This window comes from Mesoplodon densirostris, chromosome 11, assembly GCF_025265405.1.
Source record: "Mesoplodon densirostris isolate mMesDen1 chromosome 11, mMesDen1 primary haplotype, whole genome shotgun sequence".
Taxonomy (NCBI): Eukaryota; Metazoa; Chordata; class Mammalia; order Artiodactyla; family Ziphiidae; genus Mesoplodon; species Mesoplodon densirostris.
The window spans coordinates 6,454,064-6,481,368 of NC_082671.1; the positions used below are offsets into that span (position 1 = coordinate 6,454,064).

The window sequence follows — 27,305 nt, forward strand, 5'->3', positions numbered from 1 at the left end:
AATATAGAATGTAGATCAAGATTAATATAGAAAATATGTTAATAGTTATAGCAAAATATTAGGAAAGATTAAATGTCTAACAGTAGGGGAAATTTTTGTTCATCCCTTGAACTGAATATTATATAGTCATTCAAATTATATTCTCAAAAAGTGTGTTTTCTAAAAAGTGAATGACACTGGAAAATGCACATGATATAATGTTAAATTTCAAAAACAGGGTATAAAAGTCATATAGACAATGTTATCTTAAGCTAAAAAAATGAGCACATATTCTTTTTGTACAAGTGAAAAAGAATCAAAAAATCTTTTTAAAAGGGGCAGGCCATACCTCTTAAATAAAAACCAAACCAAAAATGTATAAGATCCAGATGAACACATGTAAGAGAAACCAGAGGAGAAGAGTCTGAAGACATATAGGAATATTGCCAAAGTACATGTCACATGGAAGTGGAGAGAAAATAGGAAAAAAAAAAGACCATTGATTTCATCTGCAAGGTCACAATAAATTGTTATTGCCAATATTTATTGAGTACATATTATGTACCAGACATTGGGTTAAACATTACCTAATTTAGTCCTTACTCAAATCTTATGAGAAGTATTACCATTAACTCTACTTTACCTATGAAGTAACTAAAACACAGAGAAGTCGAATAATATTCCAAGGTCACATAGCGTAGTAAATATCCAGGGTTCAAACACAGAATCTTATCCACTGTTTTTGCCTCACTGCTTGGGAAGTTTGATTCTGAAAGGGAGAAAAACACTGAATGCTGGTTGAAAAAGATGATAGAGTTAAGGAACTGTTTTTCCCCTCGAATATTGGGACATTTGGATATATTTAAAGTCATAGAAAAGGAATCTGCCAAGAGGGAGAAATAAGAGAAGGATGTTAGACAGGAAGGGTGTTTGTTTCTCTGGCATCGAAGATGGCTGGGCTCCAAGCACAGGGGGCTGATCGTAGAGCCAGAGGCAGGGCCGCTCCTTTGAGATGACCCCTGAGCAGTACCCCGAGATTGCTCATGGCATTTGGGAGGGGCTAGATTGGCTGGAAGCAAGGTCTTCTTGACAAAGGGAAAAATAAAGGCATTTAGTGAAAGTGAGGGACAGGGGCTGGGGCAGCAGGACAAAGCGTGCCAAGGAGGCTTGGAAGAGCAGCCCTACGGAGCGAGCCAAGCTCTGAGGCCAGACTGTTCTAAGCACCTTTTAGGGGCCAGGCCTGCTCGGTCGGTGGACCTTCTCCAGGAGTGCTCTGTGGTCTGGGAACGGGGCCCAGAGAAAGGAGCGGTGGGAGTGATGCAGGCAGTTCAAGAATAGGAGGGCATAATTCCAGAAGAGTCATGTACCACAGTGTTCACTGCGGCTCTACTTACAATAACCAGGACATGGAAACAACCTAAGCGTCCATCGACAGATGAATGGATAAAGAAGATGTGGCACATATATACAGTGGAATATTACTCAGTCATAAAAAGAAACGAAACTGAGTTATGTGTAGTGAGGTGGATGGACCTAGAGTCTGTCATACAGAGTGAAGTCGGTCAGAAAGAGAAAAACAAATACCGTATGCTAACACATATATATGGAACTAAAAAAAAAAAAGGTTCTGAAGCACCTAGGGGCAGGACAGGAATAAAGATGCAGACGTAGAGAATGGACCTGAGGACATGGGGAGGGAGAAGGGGAAGCTGGGACGAAGTGAGAGAGTGGCATGGACATATATACACTACCAAATGTAAAACAGCTAGCTAGTGGGAAGCAGCCACTTAGCACAGGGACATCAGCTCGGTGCTTTGTGACCACCTAGAGGGGTGGGATAGGGAGGGTGGGAGGGAGGGAGACGCAAGAGGGAGGGGATATGGGGATAAATGTATACATATAGCTGATTCACTTTGTTATAAAGCAGAAACTAACACACTATTGTACAGCAATTATACTCCAATAAAGATGTTAAAAAAAAATAGAAAAGAATAGGAGGGCAGCCCTGAATGACCGATGCTGGATGGATGCACCCAGGGAGGTGGGAGGTGGTAGCCAGAGGGAGTCCAAGGTGGCCAGGGACAGGGGCAGGTGGGATTGGGGGAGCAGGGTTGGTGGGGGCCGTTGGCGATTGGAAGAGATGAGAGGACGAGAGGCGGGGTCAGAGAGGGAGCAGAGATTTGGATGTAGAGCTGAAGCCCTGCTTGGTGTTAAGCAAACACGAGGTGGGGACAGGTCATCGAGGTGGAGCAGTGAGATCCGGGCTTCTCACCAGACGTCCACATGGATGCTGTGAGCTCTGAGGGTAAAGGGGACCACTTCACCCAGATACTAAGGTAGATTCCTGCAAAGGGGTGGAGAGGGGCATGGGGAGGGAAGAGTTAGGAGAACGGAACAGGACAGATGGCATGACCGTCAGTGTCAAGGTGAGCAGGAGCAAAGAGGTCGGGGGCGTTGGAGGTGGCACAAGGGAGCACAGAGAAGGATGCCTTCCCTCCCCTGTTCCACATTAGGATGGGGAGAGATGGAGATGAACTAATATCCATGGCACATCTTCCACGTCAGGCACAGAGCTCAATAAATATTAACCCCAACGTTAACCCGGATATCAACTCTAGACCCATTTTAGAGATGAGGAACTTGAGACTTAACATAGGTAATTTGCCCACATCTCTCTCTTCACAGTGGAGCAGAGATCCAACCCAGACTCTTTGGCTTTAACTCCCTTACTGTTTCCAGCAGTAAACCTTGGTGAAGCTCCCACAACAGGGGAGGCAGGAACTGCCTCCCTCCCCAGAGAAAACAGGTGGAGAAAATAGGCTGAGAATCCTGAACAGAGCTTCCACTCCAGTCCCATCACCGGAGTCCCTTGCTGAGGAGGCGGTGGAGTGGGGGAGAGTTCTGATGGATGTCACGGGCTCAGGGATGAAGACGTAGAAAGGAGGTCAAGTGGAGAAGGGCCACGGCTCTTCAAGCTGCATCCTGTCTTGCCAGCCATGCTGACCTGATGCTTCCAGCTCAGGAGATACGGATGAGAACATAGGAACCCAGCACAGCATTTTTACTCCCGGGTCTGGGGTTAGTTTGCGGTGGGACTAGGAGAGAAAGCACCGGGTGATCTAACTCAGCACTTGGCTTCGTTTCTCCACTGGATGACTCGCAGAGGATTGAGGGAGCCCTTGGGCTTTTCTCTGAGCACAGCAGGGAGATGATGCTCTACCAGGGCGCTTCAATACCTTCACTTCTTCTCCTTCCATCCAGGGAAGAGCCGTCCTAAACAGAACCACCAAACGATGTCTGGAGACAAAGAGGGACACTTCAGGTGGCTACATGTTTGCTCTCCAGACCTGCACCACACAAGTGTGGGCGCTCCAGTACACTGTTGGAAACTGGGGGTCAAACCAACGCCCAGTGATCCTCAGAGAGCCTGGGTTCTTGTCACAGGAATGGGCTCTGTTCCCAATGCTGCTCAAAGTGGAGGAGAGGGAGAGAAAGAAGGGGTGTGTGTGTGTGTGTGTGTGTGTGTGTGTGTGTGTTTACTGTGACTTCAGCCAGGACTGTCCTGAAAGGTGCAGCAAATCGACGCGTAATCTTTTAAAAAATGCCTCCATCCATCCCCTCACAGCAGCTTTCTTTGGATTACCCCATCTCTCCCATAACAGAGACTCCAGGGGCTGAGGATAGGAGAGAACACACCTAACGAACCAATTCCACTCTGCCTAGTACATGAGAATGGTGGAAAAATCCAAGTCTTTCCAAGTCTTTCTCTAAGGAGCTTATAACATTTAATAGGCTTGATTGCCTGTTTCCTTCTACCATCCCTGAAAATTATGGAGAAAATGAGGCTTGAAACAGAGAGGCATCACTCGTTGGGAAACAAAGAAGGGATTGTAGGTAAGTACTAAAGACCAGGGGTCCTTACAGCTGCCCACTGGACAAATCCTTTCTTGTAAGTGGTGAGTTAGGAGGATCTGTCTAGGGGTGCCAGCTTTGGCAAGGTCTTAGGGGCTGGTGAGAGTGAGCATCACGGTGGGAGGGGAAGTAGGATGACCCTGTGTGTGCTGTGTTGTTGGGTTCACCTTTCAAGTATGTCCTTTCTCCAGAGGGTCACCTTTTCCTCTTAGTTTCACGTCAGGGTTACTTGGGTATGATTCTGGGAATTACCAGGCTTCCTTTAAGCATTAGGCAGACAAGACATTGATAATTTAGTGCAGAATTAAATCAGCTAAGAGTTTTTCAGATAAGAAATGTACAAGTCATAAACATACAGTTTGATAAAATTTTCGCACTGACCACGCTCATATCAAGGACTAAAACGTTACCATAATTTAAGATTTTATGGTGCAAAAATTAAGGAAGAGGATACATGTTAAGCAAATGTAGAACTTCTAGCTTCTGCCCAGCATGTTGAAGGGAAAATGCAATTCATAGCCAAGTTTTAATAAAAGCATGTGCCCCACAGAAAAATGGGCAAAAGACACAATATTCTTAAGCAAAAGAAAAAATGTTTAACCTCATTCATAGAGTAATGCAAATTTAAACTGTACTTAGATCATTTTTCACTTAACTTGGTGAAAATTAAAAAATATGAGGGGGCTTCCCTGGTGGCGCAGTGGTTGAGAGTCCGCCTGCCGATGCAGGGGACACGGGTTCATGCCCCGGTCTGGGAGGATCCCACATGCCGCGGAGCGGCTGGGCCCGTGAGCCATGGCCGCTGAGCCTGCGCGTCCAGAGCCTGTGCTCCACAACGGAAGAGGCCACAACAGTGAGAGGCCCGTGTACCGCCAAAAAAAAAAAAAAAAAAAATATGATGGCACATTCTGGTTGGCAGGGCTGTGGGAAACAGGCAATCTCATACTTTGATGGTAGGGATGCAAACTGGTACAGTCCTTTTGGGAGGGATATTTGACAATATCTAAAAATACTATATGTGCATTTTCTATTTGTGCCGGTAATTCCACCTCAGGTATTTACAGCTCCAAAAACAAGAAAATACTTACGTACAAAATAATTCTTTGCAGTATTGATTGTAATTGTAAAATGTGGGAAACAAACCATATGCTCAAACATCAGAGAGTGGTCCACCCAATGAGGTGCAGCTATAAAAAAGAATGAGGACCATTTTTTGAATGGATATGGAGTGATTTCCAGTGTGAAAGAAGAAAAACAGTCTAGAGTATGGGTTTTTTAGGTAAGAAATGAGGGGGAAAGATACATGTAACTGTTCCTTTCTGGTTAATCTGCATGATAAACCAGAAACTAATGAGATTGGTTACAAATGAGTGGTGGTAGTTGGAAATAGGGTGGAAAGGATTGGGCATAGGAACAGGATAGAAGGAGTGTGGCAGGGGAGTGACACTTTTCAAACTACAATTATAATTGTAGCCTTTTAGAACCACGTCATATTTCATATGCTCAAAACACACATACGGTAAAACCAATAAGGTTAGAGGAAACCCAAAATGGAGTACAAATAAAAACAAGTGAACTTAACTATATTTTGATATTTTAACTGAATGCACATACCCTCTGAGAACACTTAGCATCTAGCATCCAGATCTTGGTTTCTTAACATTTTCCAGTAAAAGGAATTAGGGCTCCCTGGAGAAATAGCTGATTTTAGGGCTTGGGGACTGGGACATTTTCCCGTGTTGGGAAATAAGGAACTTCTCAAAGAGTGATGGGAACAAGTCACAGACTACAGCAGCCAGGTTCCAGGGGCTCCCACTGGCCAAATCTAAGACAACTTGAGCATTAAACTAAACAATGATTTTATTATATAGACTATAAGCCATAGAATAAAACAAGAATCCATGAGTCCATACCGATGAGTGATTGGATAAATGGATGGGTAGATAGATGGACGAATAAATGAATGAATTGGGAAAAAGGTAAAGCTCTTTTTGATAGTAGAAAGCCAACTAATAAATGTAGGAGAAATTATGGAATTAGAAATTTATTTGGCAACCCCCATAATTAAAATTGTTTCAGGCAAGAATTATCAATGGTTGTTAAAACTAGTGGGTGATGAGAAACAGGATACATACATAGTATCAAAGTAACTACTCAAAAGATATTCATTAACTACAAAGGGAAAATAATAATTTCATGGTGGAGAAACCGGGCATACACCATCTTAATAAGATAATTAGTGTTAACATCATCAGTTACAGCAAAAATGTATATCATGTGCCTCCTGATATGATGCTCCCAGAAGAATACATCATTTCTGTGGTATTCCTGCCCACAGTACAGAACCTGAATCTATAATCTTGAGGAAATATCAGTTAAACCCAAACTGAGGGACATTCTTCAAAATAAATGGTCTTTATGCTTCATAAGCGTCAGTCATAAAAAAAGATGGACTGAGGAACTGCCCCCGAGTAAAGGAGATTAAAGAGACAGGACAGGTGTCCTGATTTGCTTCTCGTGTTTGCACTGCTGTTTCTCTTGAATTTTGGCACTTTTTTCAAGAGAGATGCGCCTGAGACGGTGGTCATGTATCCTGGGCCTGGTGGTCCCTTTTCTCCAGGCCCCAAGCATCATCCATACCAGCCTCAAACATCCCAATGCTCTTTAGAACAAGCACCTTCCTCATTTGTGCAAAACCTAACAGATAAAGGGCTGAGGGCTGAGTCATAACAAATTGAGATTCTAGAAGTTCTAAATTTAATCTCTTATAGAGTCTTTTTATTTTCCTTGTAATCCATTTTTACAATAGGAAATGTGCTTTTAGCTAATTTCCTAATTTTAAGGAAACTTGCAAAGTCCTTTTATAGAGGTTAAGTGAAATAGAGTTAGGCTAGTAATGTCCTGGGGAAAATTATCACTAAGCTTGGTGAATAAATCAACTTCTCATGACTTTAAGTTGTTATAATTTTAACAAACAGTTTTTTTTTCCTGCAAACATATTGATAAGTGTAGTTTCAAGGAACAAACCTGTCTCAAGATTTCAAGTCCACTGTCCATGGAACTATAAAAATCAAATCTCTCAATATTACCAGAAAGGTGTTTGGCCTTCTTAACAAAAAGACCTAGGCAGAAACTCAACTTTATGACAACAAGATAAGAAATAGGTGTAGTTTTCCCTTTAATTGATGTAAGAGGTTGCCTCAATATTCCCAATATTTTCCTTCTTTCTCTGAGAAGTCATTACCATAAGGGCAGGACTTGTCTTTTCCAAGTACCTTGTCAATGTTCTTCATTCTTTAAAGGTTCTTCATTAACTACTAAATGAGGCTGGTGGTTTCTGTTTCCAATATAGTTTCTAGCCAAGGCTAAATTGCAGAAGATGGGCTTATGTTTTCCTGGTTTCGCAGGTGCTTTGTCTTGAGGCTGGCTGTAACCCCCAAGTCCCAGCTTCTCCCCCCAACCCCCACCAAGCTCTCTACTTCCTCTCCAGGGGCCCTGCTGATGGGCCTTCCCCACCAGGCTTGCAGCTCATCTTGACTAGTGTTTCCATGTGAGAATTCTTTCCCAGCATTGCTTGGGAAATTTCTGTGTTTTTCCAAATTTCAAATTTCAAGAAGAAAACCAGTTGAAAAGTTAGGAAAACAAGAAAAAACTCTATAATTCTCCTGCAAGAATTAAAGCTTTATAAGTGACATAGAGATGTTACTGATTTGAAGGAATCCATTGAAGTGCAATGGAACATGAGTGCAGGAACCACTGACACATAGAGTCCAAGGTTAAGGGTGATAGTTTCTGAGACCAGGACAGGAACACTCAGAAGAAAAGCAGTGATGATCTAATCAGTTTGTCATCCATAAACTATAGCCATGTTGTAAGTGTCTGTGACCTGCCTGTCTCTAATGGTGAGTAATTGTTGCAAATAAAATAATAATTAATGAATTTTACTAATTTCTGATACATTTTTATGCACTGTGTACTTTATACAAATCTTGGAATGGTGTTCCAAGAAATAATAAATTTGGGGAGCAAAATATGTCTTGAGCAATTTCAACGTATTATTCTGACTAGTGCTGTTAACTAGTTAACCTCTCACTAGGAGATCTGAATGTTACATTATTTAAATAATACACAGTAATGCTTGCTAGTGTTTGAATATTTGCTAAGACTATAGTTTTCATAAATACTACTAAGCTTAATATTTCTTCTTTATTATACAACTTTTTAGATATCCATGAGTAAAGAGTATAATTAATTTTAGAAACACTTAAAGAATAACTTATGAGGGCTTCCCTGGTGGCGCAGTGGTTGAGAGTCCGCCTGCCGATGCAGGGGACACGGGTTTGTGCCCCGGTCTGGGAAGATCCCACATGCCGCGGAGCGGCTGGGCCCGTGAGCCATGGCCGCTGAGCCTGCGCGTCCGGAGCCTGTGCTCCGCAACGGGAGAGGCCACAACAGTGGGAGGCCCGCGTACCACAAAAAAAAAAAAAAAAAAAAAAAGAATAACTTATGATTTGGGGAATTCCTGAAAATTCTCAAGAGTTCTAATTTTTGTTCCTGAAACCCAAAGATAGTATCTGTTGGTAAACTACTGGGAATACTACCTTAACATTGCTGGAACCTACAGGGTGGTCTCCCCCAATGTATTGCCCTGGGTTTTCCATTAAGCAATCAAACAAGTTTCTTTCAGGATTTCCTTATAAAAACTTTGTCCTTTTTCTTTTTTTCTTTTTTGCCAAAATTTTTAAAGCCACTTCATTGAGGTATGAGTGACATGTACACAATTAATGCACCCAGTTTAACGAGTTTGGGGTAAGCATAACCCGGGAAACCATCACTACCTTCAAGGCTACAGACATCCATTACCTCCCGAGGTTTTCTTTTGCCATTATTATTATTAATATTATTATTATTACTAACACATTCACCATAAGATTTTTCCTCTTAGGAAAATTTTAAGTATAAGATACAGAATTGTAAGCTATAGGCACTAGACTGTATAGTAGATCCCCAGAACTTACTCATCTTGCATAATTAAAACTTTATACCCTTTGACCATTATTTCCCTATTTCCTCCTTCTCCGACCCCTGGCAACTGCCGTTCTATTCTCTGCCTCTATGCATTTGACTATTTTTAGATTCCATATGTAAATGAGATCACATGGTGTTTGTCCTTCTGTGTCTGGCTTATCTCACTTAGCATAATGTCCTCCGGGTCTATCCATGTGGTCACACATTTGCCAAGCTTTTAAAATTGCCTTTGACAAACAAGTTTCCCAGTGGTCTTTTCTTCTCAAGTCTGTGTGTACCTGGGCTGTGGTTGGCCGGGAGAGCTATGGCTGCGTGGACAGCAGCTTGGACACAGTGCTTGGAGGGCTCCTGCTGGGGCACAGTGGTTCTCACGATTATAAGTATCTTCAACAATTTGTTCCCAGTGACTTTTTAATCAAGCGCTTCTCTCAAGGGCAGGAGAGTTCTGCTGAAGGTGGAGTAAAGTGTATCTCCCCACTTTCCTCTGATCCGTGTGGGAAAGGTCAAAATCTAGGACCATGGGTTACGACGACAGTGTCAAAAAGCTCCAGCATCATAATCTGGGGAACCCCTTTCTTCCAAAAGTCCCACCCCAAACCCCATCATGGAACCTCTTCACCACCTGCTGGAGTCTTTCTGCACAGATTTGTAGAGGGTGCAGCAGAGGTGCCACAGATTCTGTGAAGAGGCTCTAGGACAGATGCTCTGCTTTCTAAGCCATGGATCCTGCCACTCTCATGAGGGCTTCCCTTCCCCAGTTGGAGCCAGACGCTGGGTCCTGGGAGGGCTACTGCTCTAGGGACTGGCTACCTGCCGAGCCTCGCTTTGCTGCACTGGGCTAGAACACTGCACACCCGGAGTTGCCCATCATGGCTTAGGGAACAGGGAAGATAGACTGAAGGGACAGAAAGGAATTGACTCGGGGGCAAAAGGGGTGTGGCCACTGCACAGCCAATTTGGGTGATGGAGGACCCTGCGGGATGGGTGTGGCTGTGTGGGTACCAGCAGTACCAGCAGTGGTACTTGCTTGCCCTAGGGTCAACAGGGCAGCAGATCTTGCAGGGTGATGGAAGTGGCGGGGTGGGCAGGGGGCTAGTCTTGCCTGCAGTAGCAGCTGCAGGAGGCCCCGTGGTGCTGGGTAGCTCTCAAGGAGCTCTGGAAATGGCAGGTAGTGAAATGTTGGTAGCTGAGCCTGGGGATTGGCCAAGCAGGAATGTGTGAAAGAGCCAGGAGAAGGGGCCTCTAAGTGTGGCTGCCTCTGCCCTTAGTCCCTTCCCTGCAGGAGGATTCTGGCTTTCTCAATGTGCCTGAGGTTTTCCAGTCTCCATCCTCAGATGTTAAGACCTTTGCATCTGGGATGAACTCAGCTCCAGGGGAGCAGACACTGGCTCTATTGATCAAGGGCAACCCTGCTGTTGTGCATCTTTCTGTTCAGTCTAGAGGGAACAGTAGGGGGTCTTTACTCATGAACACTTTGCCCAACAGATCTTTAATCACGGACAGGCTGTTTTCCATAGAGGACTCTTTTTTGGATCCTACCCCAGCCCTTAGGAGGCTGAGAAGAACTCTCCAAAGGGAATAATGTCCCCACCTATGAGACTCACCTTTCTCCCTTGGACACTCTAGGATCAGGGAAAATTTCTTAAGACTGTAATAAGAGACACCCCTAAAAAGTGAAGGCATCTCTTTTACCTCACCCCTACCAGTGTGAACTCCCTGTAGCCAAGTTTTCTTAGAGATAGAGAGAGGGAGGTTTTGGCTGTCCTGGGCTATATCCAGAGCCATGGCAGAAGCAGGTCCACTGATACTGATCAGAACTGCTCTCCAAGTGAGAATCAATGGCCAACACAGCAGCTCCCTGGCCATCTTGAGTGTTTCTAAACATCCTGCTTATGTACAGAGAGGTTTGAAAATATAAAAGCAATCCAGGACCAGTTCCACCCAGAAGGCAAGGAAGAGAGGTTCTTAATGGAACAGCCAAGGCCCCTGGGGGAGCGGTGGTGCTGGCTGTGGCTGGGTTGGGCCTCTTTGGGCAAATAGACCAGCTGGCCGGTCACTAACAGAGTGCAATGTGGTAGAATAAACAGGCAACTGTTCTGAAATCCAGCTTGCCCTGGCCCTAGCCTGGAGTGGTCTGGCAAACCCAGCAGTGGAGAGACTTCATCTCAGACATGCTTTGAATAAGTGGACCCAGTTGAGTCCTTTGCCAGGACTCTTGTCTGTCTGCACTCCATCCTTAGATCCTTTTGGCTCCAGAGGATATCAAAGGTTCCTGCTTTCCTTGGCCAGAGGCCTCAGTGAGAGAGACTTGTAAGAGTCTTTTCATTATGGGCTCTTGGTTACTGGAATTTGAAAATCTGGCTGTGAACACTTATACTAGGCCAACTGTTGGCACCAGTGTTATAACAAGGATCAACTTCTACTGTCAATCCCTTTGAGTCAAATATGGAAAAACTCGGTTTGGCAGTGCTTTCCCCTGAAATAGCAGCAAGAAGAGAGACAAATAACCTAAGTTTAAAAAGAGAAAACTTTAGACTGAATCAGGCATTCTCTTGTACTTGTATTCTAATAAGTAATACCTTCAACTTGAGAAAACTTTAGACTGAATCAGGCATTCTCTTGTACTCGTATTCTAATAAGTAATACCTTCAACTTTGTCATCACTCCTGATATTTGTGACTATAAATGACCTCTAGACTGGGGATGCAAGTCAGCTCTGAAACCGCAGCTGGAATAAAAGAAACCAGTGTATTAAAAGTGCTTGCATGACTGGTTCAAGATGGCAATGCCGGAAGATGCTGAACTCGCCTCCTCCCATGAATACACTGAGTCTACAGGTACACATGGAACCATTTCCTCTTAAAAATCCTAAAGACTGGCTGAGTGATAACGTCACATTTGGCAAACAAGAAAACCACATCGAGGCAGGTAGGAGAGGCTGGGACACAATCTCACACAAACCCCACCCCTGGTGTGCATCTCACAGCTGGGAGGGAACTCGGAACCCAGAGTTTCTCCCTGAGGAATGAGGGGTTTTGACCCCACATCAGGCATTCTGACATGTGGGACACATGAACCCCCCAAAACCTCTGGCTTTGAAAACCCATGGGTCTTGGGTCCTGAGACCCACAAGACCAGCAATCTGTGAGATGGCTCTTAAAGGGCTCCCACACTAAACTTGCCCATCCCATGGCCCAGCTCAGAGCAGCCCATTGCCTCCAGACTTAAAGGGAGAACACTCCCCTGCTTATATTAAAGCATTGGCTGGAGGGGCTAGCATCTAATTTAGCATCGCATCTAGGAGTCTGCTGGACTGCTCTCCAAGATGCAGATGGGTGGGTGTGGTCTTCCGCTCTCCCTTTGCTGTGCTCCCTGTACATCAGTGTCTCCAGGCTGGATGCTTTTGCACACGTCCATGCCCGAATTTTTGTGGCTGCTGCCTGGGGCACACCTCTTGATCACCTGGCCCTGGAGGCCAAGGGACTGTAATAATTGGTGTCACCAGAAAGGAGCTCACAACCCAGGCTGGCACCCTGATTTTTGTGACTGGTGCCAGAGGACTCCTCCACATCACCTGGCTCTGGTGGCCAGTGGGGTTTACAATCTTGGTTCCCCAGGATGGTGACTGACAGCGAAAGAGTTCTTAAACAGCTGCCACCCCCAGAGCATAGCAAGAGGCAACGGGCCCCTTGGAGCTTGGAGACCTATTAGCTGATTATTATAACTGCAGCCAGAGGGGCAGCCTTCTGATTAAACACACAGCTAAGGGCTGACTGTAAACCTTTCCTGAGACCTCGGAGGGTGACGTTATCTTTGCACTCATCCTCTGCTGTGCTACAGAGGCCAGTGTCTCCTGGAGGGGAGCTTTGCATGCATCCAGAGCCCTGGTTTCTGTGCCTGGAATCTCGGATTTTGCAGTTGCCACCCAGGGTACACCCTTAGACTGCCTGGCTCTCGTGGCCAGGGGGCTTGTGTTCCTGAGTCCCATGGGACTGTGATGATTGAAGAGATGATTCTTGGCAGGTTACCACCCCCAGGGTACTCAGGCTGTGGACTGAGGCATACACCACAGTCTTTCTATGAAGAAGGACTATTTGCTTGTCCTTTGGCCTGAAAGGCAGTTTTCAGGTTTGACACACATTTAGAGGCCTATGGAACCACTCTCAAGGAATATAGGCTGTGGGTGCCATCTTGGCTTTCTTCCTCTGCTTTGCTGCAGCTCACAGGTATCACGCAGAAGAGAGTTCATACACTCATCTTGAGCCCTGATATCTGTGACTGCCACACAGGGGACACCTCCAGATCACCTGGACCTGTTGGACAGTGAGGCTTATGCTTGTGGTCCCAGGAGACTGTATGTATTTGCATATGTTTAAAAGTGGATGCCTGAGAGACTGGCTTCCAGTTAGCCTGGATCTAGGTGGTGACTGTGATCCTCCCCTTCGGGACACTCACAGGTCTTGGCACACCCTCAACTACTGGGAGCTATTAAAAATATAATAGGCTGCTTGGACAAGCACAGAGGCTTAAAAGACAACCAGGAGTTGAGGTAGGGCTGAAGGAAAATGTTCATCTCTTACATGAGACCACTCTTTCAAGACCGGAAGGGGTGGTTGTTTCACCTTCTGTAGAAACCAACACAGAGGAAGCAAAACGAAGAAACAGAGGAATATGTTCCAAATGAAAGGACAAGATAAAACCTCAGGGGGAAAAGAAAGCTTAATGAAATGGAGATAAGTAATTTATCTGATAAAGAGTTCAAACTAATGGTCATGAATATTCTCCCTGAACTGGGGAGAAGAATGGACGAACACAGTGAGAACTTCAACAAAGAGATGGAAGATATACAAAAGTATCAAATAGAAGTCACAGAGTTGAAGAACTCAATAACTAAACTGAATAAATACTCTATAGGGGTGCAAAAGCAGACTAGATGAAGCAGAAGAAAGGATCGGTGGGCTTGAAGACAAGACAGTGGAACTCACCCAATCAGAGCAGCAAAAAGAAAAAAAGAATGAAAAAAAAGAGAAAATAGCTTAAGGGACTTATGGGACAACATCAGATGGAAACCAAAAGAAAGCTAGAGTAGCTATACTTACATCAGACAAAATAGACTTTAAAACAAAGACTGTAATAAGAGACAAAGAAAGGGCATTACATAATAACAAAAGGGTCAATCCAACAAGAAGATATAATATTTGTAAATATTTATGCACCCAACATAGAGGCACCTAAATATAAAAAACAAATATCAGATCTAAAGGGAGAAATAGACAGCAACCCAATAATAGTAGGGGATTTTAATATCCCACTTACATCAATTGATAGATCATCAAAACAGAAAATTGATAAGGAAACATCAACCTTAAAGGACACATCAGACCAGATGGACTTAACAGATATTTACAGAATATTCCATCCAAAAGCAACAGAATACATATTCTTCTCATGTGACAGAACATTTTCTGAGATAGATCATATATTAGGTCACAAAGCAAGTCTTAATCAACTTAAGAGGATTAAAATTATATCAAACATCTCTTCTGACAACAGTATGAAACTAGAAATTAATCACACAAAGTCAACTGGAAAATTCACAAACACGTGGAGATTAAACAACATGCTACTGAACAAGCAATGGTTCAAAGGAGATATCAAAAGAGAAATAAAAAAATACCTTGAGACAAATGAAAATGGAAATATAACATACCAAAATTTATGGGATGCAGTAAAAACAGTTCTAAGAGGGAAGCTCATAGTGATAAATATCTACCTCAAGAAACAAGAAATGTCTCAAACAACCTAACTTTACACCTCAAGGAACTAGAAAAAGAAGAACAAACAAAGCCCAAAATTAGTAGAAGGCAGGAAATAACAAAGATTAGGGCAGAAATAAATGAATTAGAGACTTAAAAGATAATAGAAAATATCAAAGAAACTAAAGAGACTAAAAAGATAATAGAAAAGATCAAAGAAACTAAGAGCTGCTTCTTTGAAAAGGTAAATAAAATTGACAAAACTTTAGCTAGACTCACCAAGAAAAAAAAGAGAGAAGACTCAAATAAATAAAATCAGAGATGAAAAAGGAGATTTTTTTTTTTTGCGGTATGCGGGCCTCTCACTGTTGTGGCCTCTCCTGTTGCGGAGCACAGGCTCCGGACACGCAGGCTCAGCGGCCATGGCTCATGGGCCTAGCCGCTCCGTGGCATGTGGGATCTTCCTGGACCGGGGCATGGACCCGTGTCCCCTGCATCGGCAGGCGGACTCTCAACCACTGCGCCACCAGGGAAGCCCCGAAAAAGGAGATTTTATAACTGATACCACAGAAATGCAAAGGTTCATAAGAGGCTACTATGAAAAATTATATGCTGACAAATTGGACAGTCTAGAAAAAATGGATAAATTCCGTATATATAGATATAAAATAAGGTGTGTGTGTGTGTGTGTGTGTGTGTGTGTGTGCATACATGTGGTGCAATATTATTCAGTCATAAAAAAGAATAAAATCCTGCCATTTGTGACAACATGGATGGACTTCGAGGGCATTATGCTATGAGAAATAAGTCAGACAGAGAAAGGCAAATACTGTATGATCTCTCTTATATGTAGAATCCATATATATATGATATTATATGTATTTATATAATATACTATATAAATACGTATAAAACTAGGCTCATAGGTACAAATTGGTGGTTGTCAGAGGCAGGGGGTTGGGGGGGATGGGAGAAATGGATGAACTGTTTTTGTTTTATTTTAGTTAAATACATTGAATAATAACAAAAAGACACATAGCCAGAGAGAGAGAGTGCTTAATTAAGTAAGTCTGTGAGTTAGAGAACAGAAAAGCCAAGGTAAATAAGGTCCCTGCAGGGATGGCTCTGGGACAGGGCTCTGCGTACCCTGAGACGGGGTGTTTTTCTTCTCTGGTCTGGAAGGGACCTTGTAATGCAATGCTTTTCTTTGGAGAGCATGTGTCCTCATGGAAGGGACATCTGTTTCCTCTGTTTTGGATACACGTTTTCCTGTCTCCTACTAGGAGTCAGAGAAAAAGGACCATTTGAATCCCTTTTGGTTGTGTCTTTTTGAGACTCTGTAGCTGCCAGTTGTGTGGCCTAGATTCACCAGGGTTATGCAAACTTAATCATGCTTTTTTAGGATTTTATGGTTTTCATCCATTTCCCCCACCCTTCCCACCTTCTGTCGTAACTTTTACTTCTACTTCTCTGACACTTGGTTGAATCAATATAATTGGAGCAGAAAGGGAAGCAGGCCCATGTGGATTGGGGAGGGGGCTAACAGGGTGGGCGGGGGGTGGGGGTGGAGGAGGCTCTCAGGTCTGCCTCAGGCTCAGGAGGCCTCCCGAGGAAGGTGGGGTTGGAGGAGGTGAGTGAGGAGAGGGGGACTCTTTCTGCTCCAGAGCCTGACATGGTCCCAGGGATGTGATGGCAAATGAACAGAGACATGGAACTGGGAGCAAAAATGCCAAAAATGAATTTGCCTGGACGGCATGAAAGGGCAAAGGAGAGATGGGGGCCCACCCTGGGGGACAGACAGTGTAGACCTGCGAGGAACACAGCAGCCAACAGAAACGTCCTTTATCCTGCCTTCTCCCTCAGGTATGCATAGAGAAACAAATGAATAAAAAATACTCACATTTTATTTTTCGTTGTAAAAATTTCCAAAACACATAAAGGCAAAGCCAAACAAATAAACAAACAACTACAAAAGCCTGCATCAGCTTATCACTTTGAAGTAATAATTATAGATTTCTCTTTATTTCCTTCCCATCTTTTTTCTTTGAATCTATGTGTCTGAATATATTTATACATTTTATAAAATTAGGACCTTATTTTATATACAGTTGTAGCTTGATTTTTTAAATTTAATATTTTACCAAGAAATCCAGCATTTTTCATTATCTCTGGATATAGAGGAGTTATCTGCTGAAAGACAGAAGTTTCTCGTACAGGCTTTAGAAGATGACTCTGGAACGATGGTGTGGGTGAGTCTCTTTGGGGCACAAATTTTAGGTGGCACAGAGTGCTTCCTCAGCTGACCAGCCCACCATAAGGGCTGCTGTTCCGAGAAGGAAGAAGGAAGAAGGCAGAGGGAGGTGTGTTAGAAAAAAGAGTTCTGTTCTCCCAGGTGTGGTGGGAGGGAGCCTGCAGGGCTGGGTCTGGTCTGTAATGATGGGGTCAGTGCCTCCCAGCTGAGTACAAAGGGATTCCCCACCTTGGAGGATGCTCCTTATAGGGGACATTTATTGAGCAGCTACTAGGCGTTTGGCATTGGGGGCTGTGCAAATGCCCTTCGTCATCCTCCAAACAACTTGAACAAATAAGCATCATTATCCACACTTTACAAAGGCAGAAACAAAGGCTCTCAGAGATTAATTTACCAGTTCCTGGTCACACAACCGGTGAGTGACTGAATGAGGACTACAACTTGCATTTCCAAGAGGGTAGCAGGATAGAAAAATATACGCTTTGAAACAAACAGGAAACATGAATTTGAATCACTTTTGTTAAAATACAACTTTCCTTTAGGCTCAGAAGTGATATGTATTTATTGAAGAACCTTGCTACCAATGTCTTTCTATCTCTGGTCACTTGATTTGGGAAGTCTCTGCTTATCTGATTTTCCCTGTTGAGATCTTACATTAAGTCATTCAACAAACATTTATTTTTCAATTACTATGTTTAGTCACTGATAAGGGGAATAAAATAACGCATATGGCTTAGACCCTGCCTTCAAGAAATAGACAGGACAATGGGATGTGGCAGCCACATACACACTATAACACCTGTAATGATTACTGCCTTCGAGATCTGAACCCAGGGCTGAGGAAACATCCACGAGAGGAGGATTACACCTGACTGGCCAGAGTCAAGGAAGGCTTCAGAATGAAGGTGGTGTTTCCCACTTTGAGCCTTGGTTATTTCACCTGTTAAATGAAGGAACTGGACAAGAGTGACTTGTGGCTTTGGCATTCCGTGATTTTCATTCCCTTATCTTCCACAGGGTTGTCACCAAGGACAGCTCTTTCCCATAAATAGGAAACTACATGTGAGTTACATATGTGTTCCCAGACAGCGTGCTGCAGAGCTCCCATTACATGGCTGCCTTCGAAGCCTCTTCTCTTGCAGTGACCCCACCTGCACATTTGCTTGTGTTGGGCAAGGAGAGATCTGGTCTCAGATCCAGGTCTGGGATATTTCCTTCCCACTTTCAGCTCCCTTCCTCTTTTCATGCTTTCAGGTGTCTTTCAGTGGCAGGTCAAGACCCACTCCACTCCTCCCCACACCCACATTCCCCGAACGGGTAGGATTTGTTCCAATTCAGCTCTGCACGCCTCTAGATCTTAACACGGTGCCTTGTGCATAGATGATCAAATAATGTGGACGGATGAATAGCTGTTTTCTCTTTTGGAACTTTGCATGCCATTTAAAAGTGTCTGTGTTTGTTTTCTCTAGTTTGTGCAACAAAATTAGCACAAACGTGGCTGAAAACAACATAAATATATTATCTCACAGTTCTGGAGGTCAGAAGTCTGAAATGGGTCTCACTGGGCTAAAATCAAGGTGTTAGCAGGGCTGTGTTCCTCTGGAAGTCCTAGGGGGACATTCCTTCTTTTCTGTTTGTTTTCTGGTTTTGTTTTTGTCTTTTCCATCTTCTAGAGGCTGCCTGCACTCCTGGGCTTGTGGCTTCTTCCACCTTCAAAGTCAGTGGTGGCTGATCAAATCTTTCTCACATTGTGTCACTGCACCACTGACTGTTCTGCCAACTTTAAAGGACCTTGTGATGACATTGGGCCCCTCTGAACTCCAGAATCATCTTTCTTGAAGTCAGTTGATCAGCACACTTAATTCCATTTTGCCGTGTAACATATCATAGTGACAGGTTACAGGGATTAGGATGTGGACACCTTTGCAGGGGCTATTATTCTATCTACTATGGGGCCAAGTAAATTTATTTAAGGATCCTGTTTATTCAGCCATCCAGCCCTGCACTCACCTCGCATTTGTGGAGCTCTTACTATGTTCCATGTGCTCTGCAGGGAGCTGGGAGATCAGGGGTGCACAATGCATAGTCTGGTAGGAGACAAGAGTGAGCAACTGCACAGCAATCTGACAAGCCCTGTAATGTGGGTGTGCAAAGGGGGGCTGTGGGGTACAGAGCAGGGGCATCACCCCAGGCTGGAGAAAGAGAGGACACCCGGCCTGAGCTTTAAGGGGGCTGCGGCTGGGACTGAGGGGCCATGCAGAAGGAATAGCGTTTACAAAGACCTGGAAGGCATGGGAGTTAAGAATAGTCTAAATTGCTGGAGCATAAGGTGCTTGCCCACACTCTGCCTGTGCTGTCCTTAAGGAAGGGAGTTGAGGCTGGATAGGTAAGAATGGGCAGATCATGGTGGACCCTGGGTGCAGTTAAGGTGCTGGACTCTATGTTGTAGCCACAAGTAAGCCACTGAAGGATTTCAAACAGAGGAGCCATGGTGCTGATGTGCCGGCCATGCAGGGTGACATTCCAGGGATTCTTCCTTGCATGCTTGGGGCTTCCTTCCTCCCAGGGAATACACATGGTCTACCTTTTTCTCAAATGAGCACACTGCAGCCATTTAACACCCTTGTTGCCAACCTCCCTGGGCTAACCCTGGTGCCTGCTGTGGCTAAGGCTGCTTTGAGGTCCTCAAAGGTGACTTTGCAGAATCTCTCCACATATTATGCCCAGGACGTGGCTCTGATTACTTCCCTGCTTTCCGTCTCTTTTTCCCCCAGAGTCATCTTCATTACGGTCCTAATTAGGACAGCATCAATGAGCTGTAAGTGCATCTGTATGAGATGATCGCCTCTCTCAGCAGATTTGTTGCTTCTCTGAAAGCAGTGTCAGAGCGATGATGAAGCAGCTGTGGGACAGCAGCAAAAGCACTGGTTTTAGCCAGAAAATCTGCCTGTGAATCCCAGCTCTGCCACTGAATAGCATTAGAACTGGAGGAAGTCACAGAAATTCGGTCATAATTCAATTTCACAGTCTACAGAATGGGGGATGTGTTAGCCAGGGTAGGCTAACTGCTGTATCCAACATTTTAGTTAGATTAACACTATAAAAGTTTATGTCTTATTCATACAACAGCAACACAGGTGTTCTGCTTATCTCTGCTCCACTTTGTGACTCAGGGACTCAGAATCCCTCCAACTTATGGCTCCTTCAACCCCCTCCACCCTGCAGTCCTCAGCATCCTCCTTATCTGGTCAAAAGATGGGGAAAGGAGAGAGAGTGTTCAGGTTTGCATAGTTTTATGAGCCAGCCCGGGAAGGGACCCACATCCCTTCTGCCCACATTCCACTGGGCAGAATGTGGTCACATGGTGCTGCATCCACTTAGTTGCAAGGGAAGCTGGGAAATGTAGTCCGGCTGCGTGCCCAGGATGAAAAGGAGATGGTTCACTGCACACCTGGTCAGTCTTTCCCCAACTATCTGACTATAAGGATAAAACAGTTTCGAAAGTTAAATTAGATCCGTGCCTCTCTAGCGCTGAGAGCAGTGCCTCGTACATGTGAGGGCTGAATGTGGTCTTTTGAGCCTTGGAAAGAGTGCCTCAGAAGACAACAAACACTCCAGGAAGGAAACGTGAGTTGTGGGTTGTGAGAGCACCCCTCCTTCATGGTTTCTTTAAATGTATCAGGAAACAAGATTCAGTAAGAATCAGTCCATTAGCAGCGGCAAAACACACTTCAAAAGAAAATAGTGCATTAGCCCCGCCACACTTAGGACAGAGCAGCTTTCTGCCAGGAGGTGCTGCTTCCTGTCTGATCTGATAGTAGCAGAGTCGCTGGCCTTCCTCATCTTCCTTCGCTGCTTCTTTTCCGATTACTTGCCCCCCTCCCCCCATCCTTAAACTCACACACACTAATTCCCCTCATGGAGGGATATTAGAAGCTGACTCAGGAGTGATAAGTAGGAGAGGAGTGGGTTAAGTTGGACAAGATAATTTAGAAGAATAAATAAGGCAACCTAGGTCATCGAAAGGAGAATTAAATGCCATGTGACCTAGGAGAAAGGTCCAGATTAATTCAGACGCTTATGTAAGGGAGTATGCAAATCACTTGAACAGAGAAGAGAGAGACCGCTCATGGAAACGTCTTGTAATGAAGTAAGAGAGTGTTTCTTCCAAGTGTTAGGGCCCTGATGCCTTTCCAATCCGCTGTCCTGCTTTGCCTCCTCCTCATTATGGGAACTTAATTAGGAATGGAAGATATTCCATCTCCCTGCCTGCATATTTCAGGGCTGGTGATTTTATTAGAGCAAGTATTTATTTTTTTAAGACATAATAAGAAGATTATTTCTTCTCCCTTTCTATCAGTTCAAGCCCTACCTTGGAAAAAACAACAAGAAGAAACTCTTTAGTGAGCATGCTGCTTTCAGAGCCAGCCCGGGGGACAGATCCATCTCCATTAAGTGTCCAGTTTTTGAGAGATGCAGTGGGCTCGGTAATGAACTCTGTGATCTGAAGGCGGGGGGGCTGGTTGGGAGGGGCCTCTAAGGGTGGCTTGGGAAGCAAGTCCCTCTCTGATGATCCCCAAGACAACGTCAGCCAAAGAGAGCTGGTGAGCCGTGTGCATGAGGGCTGAGAGTGATGAATGGGGGTCATTTGAAAGGAAGGACATGACACGTTAAAGCGAAATCATGCCTGTGGCTCGGGACTCAGAGCTTTTATCCAGCCACGAGCTATTCTTGGTCTGCTTGCGGGAGGGAGGGCTGTAGGCTGCTTCTGCTTCAGAGTGAGGATGTGAACGTGAAGAGGAGGCTGGTCTGGGGCTGAGTGGGCAGAGAGGAGGTTAAAGCTTGGCCCAGGAGCCAGAGGAGAGCTAGAGGAGGAGGAGTCAGAGGAGGAGCCTGGCTGTGAGGACAGAGAACCTGGGATTCAGGATCCCGGTCCTAGAGCCCGTAGGCTCCCTGTTCCAGGAAGGAGAGGGATGAGGACCATTCAGAGTCGATCAGTGAAGACATTGGATGGAGAAGAGCTCTGACTGCCCTTCTGTTTGATTATTTTGCTTTTCCTTACGGTGGATCTCCTTCAGGAAGAGGGTTGCAATGTGTGTTGTTAAAAACCTGGGTTTGAATTCCAACTCCACCATTTGTCTATTTGGTGAATTGGAGAAGTTTGTTAACCTCTCTGAGCTTCAGAGAATGGTGAGGATTAAAAGGATAATGTATGTAAAACCCCTACAGTGTCCGGCTCATAGCAATCGTTTGTCCAAGTTAACTGATGCTGTGACAAGTGCTTAGTTTGTTCAAGGAGATGACTGGAAATCTGGGGAAGGCATCCCAGACAGCATGATAAAGCTGTCCTCATGCAAACGCAAATCGGAAGGTCTTTTTCATGAGGTTTGCCCCCATTTGGAGGCCAAAGACCTGGGTCCTAGTCATGGCGCCGCCGTTAACGAGCTGCAGGACCTGCAGGCAGCTCAAGTAAGGATTTCAGGAGCAGGTCCTCGTGTTAGAAATATGGATGATGCTGATTGCTTGGCCTGCTACACGGGGTTCCCTTAGGGTTCATCAGGCAAACTGGAAACACTTCGTGAGAGGCAAGAGTCTAGGCAAACATGGGGGTCATCGGTGGGTGATCCCCAGAAGCAGAGGCAAGATGACTAGGGAGTGAGAGGAAGAAGTGGGGAGAGAGCAGAGAGGGGGAGAGAAAGTGCTAGAAGCTCTGGTAACCCTAAGATTGTTTTCTATGTCTGTGAGTCTGTTTCTGTTTTGTAAATAAGTTCATTTGTGCTTTTTTGAGATTCCACATATAAGTGATATCCTATCATATTTGTCTTTCTCTCTCTGACTCACTTCACTTAGTAGGATCATCTCTAGATGCCTTCATGCTCCTGCAAATGGCATTCTTTCATTCTTTTTCATGGCTGAGTAGTACTCCATTGTGTATATGTACCACATCTTCTTTCTCCATTCCTCTGTTGATAGACACTTGGGTTGCTAGCAGTCAGCTCTTGTGAGTCAGCATGAGCTCCAGCACATCACTGGCAGGAGACCAACAGAGAGACTTCTAGAGCTCTGAAGCAGTGAGCAAAAGTAATCAGAGTTGGGATATATTTTTAAAGCTTCCTCCTATTATGAACAAGGGTGAGTGACATTCTTGCTATATCTCATTTAATCTTTATACTAGCTCAGGGCCAGCTTTAGCCCATAGAGAACCTTTGCACAAATCAAAAAAAGACGCCCCTTCCTCATTATTTGATGAGCAGCCACGCCAGGGTGCACGGTGCTGGGTATGGAGTGCAGGCTAGCCCATATGGGGTACAACCCACCAATTCACGAAGACATCCTTTGAACTACAGTGACAGAGGTACTGTCAGGACTCCCTTTTCGTAGGTGAGGAATTGGCAGTCCGTATTAGGTAAGTAACTTGCCTGCAGTGGGGGAGATGAGATATCAATCCAACGTACAGCCTCACCCCCAAAGTGAATCTTCACGCCTGGGCTGTCAGGTACCCAGATTGCAAGGGCAAGGAGGTGGAAGGAAGAGTAAGAAACCTAGGGCTATAGATTTTTACAGTAAAATTATATCCCTGGAGTTGTCCCAACCCAAGGGAAAGTGAAAGGAACTATAGTTATTAAGTTTCTACTTGATGAAAAGCATCCCAAACTTCTTCACGTTAATTTGGGACCAAAAGACATTTTAGCTTCATTTTAAAAAATGAGAACACGGAGGTTCAGAGAGGTTAGGAAACACACCCAGGGTCACACAGCTGGGGAGTGGCACCTGGCCTGTGCTCCTTCCACCTCACCTCCCTCGAGCTTGTGCTCTACCAGTGGGCAAAGGAGCCCCGCCCTTGTGGTGCATCCCGCCTTCCTCAGAAGATCAGAGGCGTCTGGATGGGGAGCAGGCTGCCCACTTCCTAATATTTTAGGAACTTGACATCAGGGCAGTTGTATGGAGATCATTTATTTTTTTCACTTATTCAACAAACATTGAGTGTCTGTTATGTACCAGCCACCCAGTTAGGTATGGCGGCTGCAGTCAGAATGTCAGAGGCCTTCTCTCCGACCTTGTAAATTACTCCACAATCCTCTTGGATCCTCTTTACTATTCGTGGTGCAAGTCCCAAAGGCTGGGTCCCAACCTACCCAGGGTTCTAAGGGAACCCAGGATGCTCACGTGGTCTGCTATTTTCCCCAAGTGAGAATAGAATCAGGACACATGGAAGGTATCAAAAATCGCAACTTCCCGGGACTTCCCTGGTGGTCCAGTGACTAAGACTCCACGCTTCCACTGCAGGAGCCACGGGTTCGATCCCTGGTTGGGGAACTAAGATCCCATGTGCCACGCAGTGCCCCCCCCAGAAAAAAAGAAGTTGTGACTTCCCTTTCCTGTTTCCAAAACATCGCTTTGCCCCTTCCCCTGCCAATTCCTGAGCCGACGACATGGAGAAAACTGAGCGCAGAGCTTCCGGACAGCATGGCGCCCGCCCCCCGCCTGCCCCCCATTCCCCATTCTCCATCTCCTTGTTTTTGACCTGTTCTGTAAGGATGCAGGGCTCTTCCCTAGTGCAGGGCCCCTTCCTGGCTTTGGGAGGATTCGGCTGGACGTGTTTTTCATGGAAATGGAATTCAAATTGGAACCTTATGTCTGGTTTCTCTGTGCCGCAGAGCGTGGCTAGAGTGTGGCCTACATCAGCCAGACCCGGATTCCGAAAGTCTGCTGACTTGGATTAGCTAAGCTGATGCTTTCTCCCTAAATAAGGGACTTCATGCCTGTCCTTTTCCTGTAAGGATTCCCTTCTGGTGATGAGATAGTGAAATACGATGCCCAGGGGTGTGTGTGTGTGTGTGAGTGTTTGTGTGTATGTGTGTGTGTGTATATGTGTGTATATGGGTGTGTGTGTGTGTGTGTATGTGTGTATATGGTTGTGTGTGTATGTGGGTGTGGGTGTGTGTACATGTGTGTATATGGGTGTGTGTGTATGTGTGTGTATATGTGTGTGTGTATGTGGGGGTGGGGGTGGGGGTGGATGTATATGTGTGTGTGAAGAGAAAGTGCAGGGGGTTAACTCTGCATTCGGGAAAGTTCTGGGCTCCCCTGAGCTCTACCATCCCACTCACTTCCCAGGAGGTTGTCTGTCCTCACAGCTCAGCTGGGTTGCAACCTCCACTGTAAAACTTCTTAGCTGATATACTCTCTGCAGGTTACTTGGCTTCTCCGAGGGGTTTGGTTATCTCTTGCTGCAAGACAAGTTACCCGACACCTACTGTCTTCAAATATCAGTTTGGTATCATTACAGCTCACAATTCTGGGGCTCGGGAATTCAGACAAGTTGCAGCGGGGATGTCCTGTTATCTTCTCTGTGATGTCTGGGGTCTCAGCTAGAATGATTTGAATGGCTGAATCCCAAAACAGCTAGGGCTGCTTGAGGAGTCTGTCTCTCTAAATACGTGTGTGTGTGTGCACATGTGTCTATACACTTATGTCTGTATACTGTATACTTTGCCCCCCCCCCATTAGATAGACTGTCCTGGGGGTCAGGGTCACAGTCAGGCCTATTTCATTCAACACTCTATACCCAGTACCTAACACAGTACCTGGTACACAGAAGATGCTCAATGATTATTTGTTAAGTAGATGAATGACTACCTCTCAGGTCACCAGTATGCATTGCCAGGACAGCAGGTGATGAAAACAAGATGAGTCAGCACAGAGACAGCCCTCTCAAGGAGCTGCCTTCTTGTCCTCTCCCCACTCATAAATACTGCTCAGGTCACCCTGGACTGAGGGGAGAATTCTATTTAGCAGCTAATACAGCTTGAGGAGCCCTACGGTTGCCTTGGCTAATAGAAAATGTGCGCATTAACTAATTTGCGCTTTTCAGATGGATAGGTTCTGGGATAAATGAGAGACACGGAGTACTTTGAGACTCTGTGATGACAAATCCATTGGAAATGTCCTTTCCTGTAATTTTCATCTCTCCAATTTGGGCTGTTAGTGTAAGAGCCTTCATCTTATCCTCAGATGAGCATGTCTCCGTAGGGAGTGGTGCAGGGATGCGTGCGAAGATGGGGGGAAGTGGCATCTGGGTGATGAGGGTGTGTGCATCCTCTTGCTGCCTCTGTGGTCTTGTTCCTGCAGCTGGTGACACACGTCCTCCTGGGCATCACCTCCAGGAATCAGGTCTTGGGCCAACGGGAAGGGGTGCCTAGAGCCCACTCCTCGCTCTGCTGTGGGAAGGGCCTGGTGGGTGACACCTGGCGTAGCCGTGTGAGACCAGCGTTGGAAAACTGCTCTACTCGGGAGTTGCTGATGCTGTTGCTTTTGGAGAAAATGGGGTTCTTTCTACCTACAGTGGCAGATGTCTGGAGACCCTCTGAAATGGTACCAACCTAAGGTTAGGAGCACACATCCAGAGTCTGAGGGTTGCAGAACCAGGATTATAATTGACCTTAGACCCCAGAGTCCTCTTGTATAAACCCCTCACTGTGCAAGTGAGGAAACCAAGGCCCAGGGAAGTGCAGTGATGTGGGCTGATCACTGGACACCCCAGGCCTGGAAGGCGGGCTCCCCAACTCCAACTTCAGTGCTCAAGGCTCTGGATGTGACCGTCCTTTGCACACTGTGATCAACTGAGGGCGTTCTTCATGTTATGATGAACCCGTGTCCCTTGGTCACTTGGATGGGAAACGTACATGGAGAGAAAACAGCTGTCACCTCTCCCTCTTCCCCCCCTGCACCCCGACCACACCCTCCGAACACGGCCGCCTCCCCTCCTCTGGACTCTGACTCCCTTGCTGGTGTCCTGGACCCAGGCCTGGGGGGGAGCAACACATGCATTTCAGAAAAGAGGGTGCGGAGGAGAAGGAATTGTGCGATGCTTGGTGAGCCTTCAGCATCTTCAGAAGGAAGGCACGAAGCGTGGGGACACCAGGAAGAGCAGCACGACTCCCTTGCACCCTCCTCCCCTCCAGCCCCCAAGGCCCCCGACTTCCAGGTGTCCTGAAAGTCCAGCTCTGTGGAACGAGATGCTGGAATCCTTGCTCCCAACCTGGCAGCCAGCATTGTGGTCCATGTGGTCAGAGCCCACCTGCCTCTGGGAATTGTGTCTTGGGGGAAATGAGGTCCTCCTTACCCCAGGCCATTGCCAGGCTTCCTGAACCACCGAGAGCACTGGGATGAAGGATGAATATTTTATAAAAGGCCATAAAACATAATTTGTTCTTCAGAGCGAAGTAGAGGCTGTAGTTAAAAAAAGAGAGAAGCTACCATCAGTGGACTGGGAATGTTGCATTATTTAGCCCCAGCTATTTCATTCCATCGGGAAAGCAGAAGAACCAGAACATGAAAATCACCCTCTTAGCTCCTCAGAAAGGGAAGCAGCACCT

At 45.4% G+C, this 27,305-nt stretch overlaps 1 protein-coding gene across 1 annotated transcript in view; it reads left to right on the top strand.

Annotated features, from left to right (window-relative positions):
• The window catches only part of GALNT8 (polypeptide N-acetylgalactosaminyltransferase 8), a 47,647-nt gene extending 20,724 nt beyond the window's left edge, over positions 1-26,923 (top strand). The window contains 4 exon segments of the mRNA XM_060113405.1: positions 3,241-3,390; positions 22,330-22,395; positions 26,059-26,179; positions 26,892-26,923. Coding sequence (XP_059969388.1) covers positions 3,241-3,390; positions 22,330-22,395; positions 26,059-26,179; positions 26,892-26,923 — 369 coding nt within the window.
• Positions 26,924-27,305: the final 382 nt, after the last annotated feature.